Source organism: Silene latifolia, unplaced genomic scaffold (assembly GCF_048544455.1).
Source record: "Silene latifolia isolate original U9 population unplaced genomic scaffold, ASM4854445v1 scaffold_688, whole genome shotgun sequence".
NCBI lineage: Eukaryota > Viridiplantae > Streptophyta > Magnoliopsida > Caryophyllales > Caryophyllaceae > Silene > Silene latifolia.
The window spans coordinates 10,476-19,722 of record NW_027413598.1 but is presented as its reverse complement, the minus strand read 5'-3'; the positions used below and the strand labels follow the sequence as shown (position 1 = coordinate 19,722).

General features: G+C 39.9%; 1 protein-coding gene across 1 annotated transcript; it reads left to right on the top strand.

Annotated features, from left to right (window-relative positions):
- Positions 1-860: 860 nt before the first annotated feature.
- Positions 861-1,604, top strand: LOC141639988 (uncharacterized). The gene is made up of 2 exons (XM_074448957.1): positions 861-1,250; positions 1,299-1,604. Exons 1-2 carry the CDS (start codon positions 861-863, stop codon positions 1,602-1,604), a joined length of 696 nt encoding a protein of 231 aa, XP_074305058.1.
- The last annotated feature ends 7,643 nt before the right edge of the window (positions 1,605-9,247 follow it).

The following is a 9,247-nucleotide window of genomic DNA, read 5'->3' as shown; positions in this document are numbered from 1 at the left end:
GCATTGGAGATGGAGGATGTTGTGGTGATGTGGTGTGGTGATGATGATGTTGTGATAAGGCCCAGGCGGGTTCTGCAGGACTTGCCCTGTGTCCTCAACATGCTGGCGGATCGACTCTACGGTCGATATATAGTCTACCGGGGATCGGTATGGCTGGGCGTTCCGGGTTATGAGATATGAGTTGAGATGGAGATGGAGGTGACGGTGGAGCATGCATATCATATTTTGTTGTTTAATTGTATTCCCTACTCAACCTCGTGGTTGACCCTGTGTATTCGTGAACACCTGTGATGATCCAAATATTGGTGAGCAGACTTGACAGGTTTATGAGATAGGATGGGAGCTTGATGGGCGTGAGACACTGGATCAGAAGACTTAGTAGCTAGATCGTTATTTAGAAGACTTTCACTTTTATTTTTGTTAGTTCTTTGTTATGTGATGTAAAAGAGGTTTTGTAATAATTAAGTTAAAGTAATTATATAATTTTGCCTTGGAGTTCAATTTGTTATTCACTACCTCGGGAAACCGAGATGGTAACAGTCTGGTTTATTAGGGAATGTCTTGCTAAAGGCTCCTTCATAAATCGGGGTGTTACAGAAAATGTGCATAATATTTCCAATAAAATGTTAGAAGGGTGGTGTGTGACAACAAATTGTAACTTGCATAAAGGGGGCAGAGTTTGGCTTCTATGGCAACCTAGCATATTTGATGTGTGGGTTCTGCAATATGATCCCCAGTTTATTCATGTTAAGGTGGCTGTAAAAATCACTCAGAAATCCTTCTTCCTGAGCATGATTTATATTTATAATGAGGGTGTGGAAAGGAAAGATCTTTAGGCAAAATTGGAGAACATTGCATCTATGTCCAATGGTCCTTGGGTTATGGTTGGTGACTTCAATACAGTTATATCTCCTGATGAACGGATGGGTGGTAATACCAAGCAAGAGGATATGGATGATTTTATTGACTGCATTACCACTTGTGGAATGACTGATATTCATGCCACTGGAGCTTATTTTACTTGGACGAATAAACAAGATGCTGCTCATAGGAAGTTTAGTAGGTTGGATAGGTTTATGGTTAATCAAGAATGGACGCATAATTTCCCTGAAATGGCTGCTCATTTTCACCCAGAGGGACTCCTTGACCATAATCCTTGTGTTGTTAGGAATACAAAACTGGGAGGTAGGAAGAATGCAAGTTTTAAGTACTTCAACATGTGGAGCACAACTCCCGATTTTCTTGCTAAAGTTCAAATAAGCTTGGTCTATTCAAATAGAGGGGAATATGATGTTTAGAGTAGCCAAACGTCGAAGAACTTGAAGAGTGTACTCAAAGGCCGAACAGGATTGCTACTCGATATAGAAAACAAGGCTAGTCAGGCTTGTCATGAGTTAGAAAGAATTCAATTGCTTCTTAAAGATGATATTGCCAATGCTGATTTGATAACTCAGGAAATTACTGCTGCTGCTAGTGTCAGATTTTTGACAGCTGCCAAGGATAGTTTTCTGCAACAAAAGGCCAAGTCCAAGTGGCTAGAGGAAGGAACACTAACTCGCTTACTTTCACACTTTGCTATTAAAAAGAGATGCTTGCGAGAATAAGATCATTCAAATTGAAAATATGCAGGGTCAGCTTTGTACTGATAGAGAGACTATCCAACAAGCATTCATAGACTACTATACTGATCTACTTGGCAGCAAGAAGTCTACTGAAGTAGTGAGAAATGACGTCCTTCAGCAGGGTCCATTCTATACTGATGCACATTCAGCTCTATTAAATACACCAGTGACAGATGAGGAAATCAAGCAAGTTGTTTTTGCCATTCCTAAGGACAAGGCCCCTGGCCCTGATGGTTACACCAGTGGGTTTTTTAAAGATACTTGGGACACTACTGGACCTGATATTTGCTATGCCATCAAGGAATTCTTTAGGAATGGTCAGTTGCTATCTCAGATTAATGCTACTAATATAACTCTTATTCCCAAATGTGAAATACCTACCACAGTCAAGCACTTTAGACCTATTGCCTGTTGTAACCTGCTTTACAAGGTCATCTCCAAACTTCTTTGCAACAGGTTAGCTTTGGTACTTCCTGACATAATACATGAAAACCAGGGAGCTTTTATTAAAGGTCGTTTAATTATTGAAAATGTCCTAATATGTCAGGATATAGTTCATATGTATGCAAGGAAAAGTGCCTCCCCAGATGCTTGTTTAAAATTGATTTGCAGAAGGCTTATGACACAGTTGAGTGGGATTTTGTAGAACAAATGCTGTATGGTTTACAATTTCCTGAACATTTTGTCCACCTGGTGATGAGCTGTATCAGGACTCCCTCTTATACTTTGTCCCTTAATGGAAATTTGTTTGGCTACTTTAAGGGACATAGGGGACTCAGACAGGGTGATCCCATCTCTCCCCTCTTGTTCACTATATGTATGGACTACCTCACCAGGATCATCAAGTTTGCTACTGCTAGATGGCCATTTCATTATCATCCAAGCTGCAAGCCCCTCAAGCTTACCCACCTGATGTTTGCAGATGACCTGCTACTTTTTTGCAAGGGAGATACTCCTTCTATCATGCTGCTTATGAAAGCTTACACCTCATTTTCTAATGCCTCTGGACTGAGCATGAATAGTGCTAAATCTGAGATCTTCTTTAATGGGATGCAAGAGGATATCAAAGAAGGTATCAAATCAGTGACTGGTTTTACTGAAGGAGTTATGTCTTTTAGGTACTTAGGGGTGCCTATCCAGCCTGGAAAGATATCCAAGAAAGACTGCACATCTCTGACTGAAAAAATGGTCTCCAGGATTAGGGGTTTGGGAGCAAAGAAGTTATCATATGCTGGCAGGGTCACTTTAATCAATTATGTGCTCAATACTTTGTATAACTACTGGGCTCAAATGTTTATCATTCCTCAAAGTGTCATTAAACGAATTGAAGCAATTTGTAGGAACTACCTATGGGATGGTAGCCCTGATTTCCATAGGGTTCCTTTGGTAGCTTGGGACAAAGTTACTGCTTCAAAAAAGGAGGGTGGACTAGGGATCAAAAAAGCAGACATTTGGAACATTGCCACTGTTGGTAAGCTTGTAAACTGGATCCATTCCAAGGCTGATAGATTGTGGATCAAATGGGTCAATGCTATTTACATTAAAGATCAGAACTGGCAGGAATACACACCTCCTGCTGACAGTACTTGGGTTTGGAAGAGCATCTGCAAAGTGAAAGAGAAGTTTAAGGATGGGTTTGTGAATGGAAGCTGGGTACATCATCCTAAGGGTTATACAATAAGGAGTGGCTATGATTGGCTGTGCTCTGAACAGGTTACAGCAGTTTCGTCACCTGTTGTTTGGAATAATTGGAATGTCCCTAAGCATTCCATAGTTACCTGGTTGATGATGCATCATGGGATGAATGTCAAGGAAAAGCTTTTCAAAATTGCCTGCTGCACTAATGATTTACGTGTGATGTGTGAGACCCATACTGAGACTGTGAAACATGTGTTTTCTGACTGTGTGTATAGCTGCAGAGTTAAAGATAAGCTGTCTCAGTGGTTTGGAGGAAATGTCCCTGATACGATAAATCTAGCTACTGTGCATCAGAATTTAGTCCTTTGGAAAGCTAGAGCTGCCTATCTTACTGCCTACCATTATCATGTGTGGTATCAAAGAAATAATGCAAGAATCAATAGTTGTTTGTTGCATCCAGAACTGGTAGCCAGGAAAATTGAGGAAGATGTTACTAGGAGGATTAAAGCTAAGCTTGGAGGAGCCAATGTGAGCATTGATTGGCTTATCATTCAGTCGAGTTAAATAGGCTTACTTTTGTCGTAGTGGGGGTTTGAACCCTTGCTTGTTTTGTAACTATTGCATATTTCTTTGATATTTATATATATTCACATTTTCACCAAAAAAAAAATGTATAACTCTTATTATTATATATATAACTCTACTTTCAGAACGTATAACTCTTGTTGCCATATGTATAACTCTACTTTCATAATGTATAACTCTTATTATTATATGTATACTTCAACTACTATATGGATGGAGACGTTATTTAGATGACAGTAATTCATAATTTAATTTGATTACAGGGACACTGGCCGCACAAAGGTGCGGTATGATGTTTGAAAGGATGGGAATTCTGTGCCGACATATAGTATGGATTTTGTCGGCTAACGGCAAGAAGACAATTCCAGATGATTACGTTTCTACAAGATGGAGAAAAGATGCATTGCAAATCAGATTATCAGAATGTGATGGTGAAAAAACGGATTCAAATGGTAGCGCTGATGGAAAAGAAGTTGAGATGGTGAAGTTGTGGTCAGAAGTTCATGCGACCATTGGTTTACTTCGTGGCATGAGTGTGACTGAAGTTGTGAACATAAGCTCCTTAATTAGAGAGTTCAAGGAGAAAATTTTACCGTACAAGAAAGTTTTGACTAAGCAACAGGAATTGGAGCAAATTCTTGGTTGCCCCGCCAGTGATGAGGTAACAATACTTCCACCAAAACAATCCAAAAACAAAGGCTGCGGTAAAAGAATGGTGTCAGCTAAGGCTAAAGCCATTGCCTTGGCTTGTAAGCCAAAGCGCATGTGTAATAACTGCAAAGAAATGGCACACCACGATAAACGGAACTGCCCTAACCCATTTTCTGAGCATCCACCGTCTTCACCAGCATCTGAAGAAGAAGAAGAAGAAGAAGAAGAAGAAGAAGAAGAAGAAGAAGAAGAAGAAGAAGAAGAAGAAGAAGAAGAAGAAGACGACGACGAAGAAGAATAGAGAAACTTAACAGGTTGTAGTAGTAGGCAGTAGAAAAATACCTCCGTCTCAACAAATTATTTACAATCTTTTTTTCTTTAACAGGTAAAAAATCTGGTGAGACGGAAGGGGTATTCAGTAGCTAGCTTTTGTCTATTTTGAATGGAGTTTGCACTTAAATGATGTAATTTGGTAACTTCAACTTCCAGTTGTATAACTTGATAATATGAATGTGCAATTTCAAGCTAATGTTGTATAACTGTTTTACACAATTTGGATAACTTTACTTCACAATTTGGTATTCAAGTAGCTAGCTTTTCACAACCATGAGTCATTTGTTGTATAACTCTTTTACACAATTTGGACAACTTTACTTCACAGATTGTATAACTCTTATAGTTATCTGTATAACACTTCTAATTATGTGCCCTTGTTTGTAAAATTGTGGATATATTTGACTAAAGCCTTCAATGTATAACTCTTAGCATTTTTTGTATAACTCATAGCCTATTAAATTTTGCCTTTTTCATAACTGCAGTCATGTGTTGTATAACTCTTGTACACAATTTGGATAACTTTACTTCACAGAGTTATCCAAATTGTATAACACTTCTAATTACATGTATAACACTTCTAATTATCTGTATAACACTTCTAATTACGTGTAACTTTTACCCTTGTATGCATAACTTCGATTTTAACTATAACAGACCAAGATGATACAATAACAATCTATTCCGAAAAAGTTGTCTAAGTTGATAAGGAGTTTCTTGACAACATACTAGAGTTGCAAAACAGAGACTACAAAATGAATGGAAATACATTCTATTTTTTCCCGGGTTTTTTCTCTGCTTTCCGCGCCATTTTTCGTCCTGGCTTCTAGTTGCTTCAGGATCTGGTCTTTCTCGCCAATGAAACCGTTGACCTTGGTCGAACTCCTTTCCCGATGATGTTCATATCGGCTAGGACAAGGGTCATTTGCCACCGGATTACCAAATATCGACGGTTCACCTTCCTCTCAAGATCAACATGACCAAAAGTATCACCCTCGTACATTAACATGTGCATCATTTTGAACAAGCAAGACTCGGTGTCGTTGATCGTTTGTTTCTGCCAAGCAAACTGGACCTGACGAAACTGGTAATCCGGTATGAATTTCCCTTTGTCCTCGTCCCTAGATTCCAGATAGTCGCTCATGAGGCTCACCTGGCACAAACAAGAAACGTCAAAAGTGAAATTGTAAAGCGGTAACAACACTTTTGAGTTGAACGTAATTACATGTCACCTCCACTTACAATTATGTGACACGCTTTGCATATCTCCGACTGGCCCGGATTTGAGTAGTACTTATTGTCAAGAAGATCAATCGTACGTGAATTAATTTTGATACACGCACATGCATAATGGGCTTCAATCTTAATGGGTACGAAGATTAAATCAGCCTTCAAGCTGAAATCAGATCCACTGTCGATTCTGAAGACGTCCCACACATTGTAAAACTTTTCGGTGTTCTGTGTTTGTTGGACAGGGTTTCGTACAAAGTCCAAGATTATTTCCTGCTCAGGTAGAAGTATATGAATGAGAATAGCAGAGGAGTTATACGGGTTGTGCAATGGAGTTGCACAATAACTCTTATTTCATATTGAAGTATGACTAACTTCATACTGGCTGTTAATAACTTCTCAAAACAATATGTGTAACTCCATAGAGGGTATGTATAACTTTAGACATATTTTCCACTGTGAAAATTTTAAATATCATACCCTCTATGTATAACTCCATAGAGGGTATGTGAAACTCTTATAGCCTATTAAAGGATTGATTACAACCATACCATATGACGGATACTGAAGAAAGACGAACGAGAAAACGCGCACTCCTCTGCCTCCAAACGATTAAGCAACAAAGACCAACACTCAATTACTGAATCATCCATTGGCGTCTCAGGGAGCATGGACAACATTTGCAACCTATTCATTGTTGCGTGCCGGGCATAGTTCACAAGTGGTTCACTGTGGTTCAGACAGCAGGTGTTAATCAGGCTATAACGTCTTCTAAATGGGAAGGTAACTGCTATTAAAATGACTGCATAACTTCAGTGATGAAACGTATAACTGCAGATTAGGAATGTGTAACTCCATTAACGATATGTATAAATTTAGTTGGTAAAGTTATACATTTCATAGTTGAAGTTATACAAAGCATAAAACAGTACTCAAGTGGCTCTGTTGATTTTAAACAACTTACCCATTTGGAAATTTGTAGTCATCAAGGAAAACGTAATCTGCCACTTGTTTGCGATACACCGGGATATCCTTAATTAATGCCTTGTTTAACTTGAGCATCTTGGTGACCACTGTAAGGTCGGCGTCTGGTTCCCCGCAATATGTGGTGCAACCAAGACCATCGCCCTTACCCCGGGAGCGGCTACTAACAGCTGAGAGGGCCCGACTAGACGGCGTCCGGCCCAGGGCTATTTTGGAAGGTGGAGTCCGATAGGTTGGACTGACTTTAGAGCAAGGGCGTTTAGCAGTACTGCTCTCTCCGGCGATACCGATACCTCTCTTCCTTCCACTTGTGTTGCCGGCTAACCTCTGTGCCTCACGCATCGACTCCAATTCACGGTCTTTAACCTCCTTAAATTCTGTTACCCTAGATAACACAACTTCCCTTTCCACGTTAATGTCACTGAGGACAAGGGTGGCAGCAACTTCCGCGCGCATGAGGGCATTGCTGTCCTTTGTCCCTATGGTACACTCGAATGGCTCTCCACGGTATAGCAATATATGAACCATGACGTAAAGACCACAGTCATTGTCGAATACCACTGCTCCCCGCCGTTGAATTGAATGTTTACAAAATTAAACCCTTCAACTTTCTTCCCTTTGTCGAGCCCTTTGGAGACCATATACTTTCCCATCTCATCAGCTGGCCAGAAGTTAGGCAAGGCGTTTAAAGGGAAGACCAATTAACAAAACAATGGAGCTGAAAATTAATCTAGTCACCAGTTTTATAAGTCTTACGATGTCGCGCAATCCCTCCATATGGTAACGTCAGAAGATCGTCCTCGTAAGAACGATTATCAAGGTACTCGATCGCTCGAGAGAGAAATTTATGCAAATGCAAGAGTAGTGATCTTCATCGCCGATGCTTACCGGGACGAAAACCTACAAACATGCACCACAAGATTAGTTGATTATACTGAAAAGTCTAAGAGTTATAAAACATAATTAGAAGCTTAGAGGTATTCATTTTGTGCATAATTGGAATTAAACATTATATGGTTAGAGTTATACATTATATGTCTAGAGTTGTACATTCTATGTCTAGAGTTATACATTATATGCCTAGAGTTATACAAGTATATGCTCGGGGTTTTGATGAATGACTGACTTCACTCTATAACTCTAGGCATAGAATGTATAACTCTAACCATAGAATGTATAACTCACTCGCACATAATGTACAACCGTAAGCATATCTTGTATAACTCTAGGCATATGCTTACGATTGTACATTATGTGCGTGAGTTATACATTCTATGGTTAGAGTTATACATTCTATGCCTAGTGTTATGGAGTGAAGTTAGTCACTCATCAAAACTCGAGCATATCTTGTATAACTCTAGGCATATAATGTATAACTCCAAAGATGGAAATGTCTCAATATTGATATCTGAGCTCACCATATCAGAGTCCAGTTGGAATGGAATAGAACACGACTCTTGTCACATGTCCCACGAGGCACGAAAGCCTTCAGATTGATCAACAACCGCGTTTGTTTTCCTGCCTTTCCAAATTGCAATTGTTAGGTCCTATAAAAATGATAGACGGGGGTTAGTCAGCCTATATCACAAGTTACGTACATTTATTCACAAAATTACTTGCGGAGTTCGAGCACACTTACAGCGTGACCTAGGCCAAAGAAACAGCGCGAACTTGCAACAGCTGCGGTGTTCGCGTGCGTAAGCTGATTGAGTAAATCTGAACAAATGATCGATGACATTGCTCATAATCTGAAACTCGGGCATCAACGTCTGGAGATCAATACGCGTTATGCAATTTGGGGTGTTATATGTGACCAATTGTTCCCTACAAAGGATTAGCAAATTGAGACACACAGCAAGTGTTGTTCATGACCTGTTTCACTGTCATATTGAAATCTAGGTAAAACTTATCTTTTACTTACTCTTTATTATGGTCATGGAATTGATCAAAGACGTAATCCATTACATCCTTCCTCACCCTAAAAACCATCCTGAAACGTTTCTTATTAAATCGCAACAACTGTGAGCATACGTGCTGGTCAGGTTCGGGTGCCCCCACAATCCTCAGAACAACCTAGGTACTCGGGTACAATGTCCATACACGGAAGGGGGACAGTTGAATGAAGTAAGAAAGGATGGTGGATCATGTCACATCGCGGCACATAAATGGGGGGGGGGGGTGCAACCGGCTCCACCCTAGCACCG

What these genes read in the sequence shown, in the direction of transcription:
- LOC141639988 (XM_074448957.1), top strand. Translation starts at nt 861, where the DNA reads ATGTCCAATGGTCCTTGGGTTATGGTTGGTGACTTCAATACAGTTATA. An exon ending in CTCCCGATTTTCTTGCTAAA is followed by an intron (nt 1,251 to 1,298) that starts GTTCAAATAAGC and finishes TATGATGTTTAG; the next exon opens with AGTAGCCAAACGTCGAAGAA.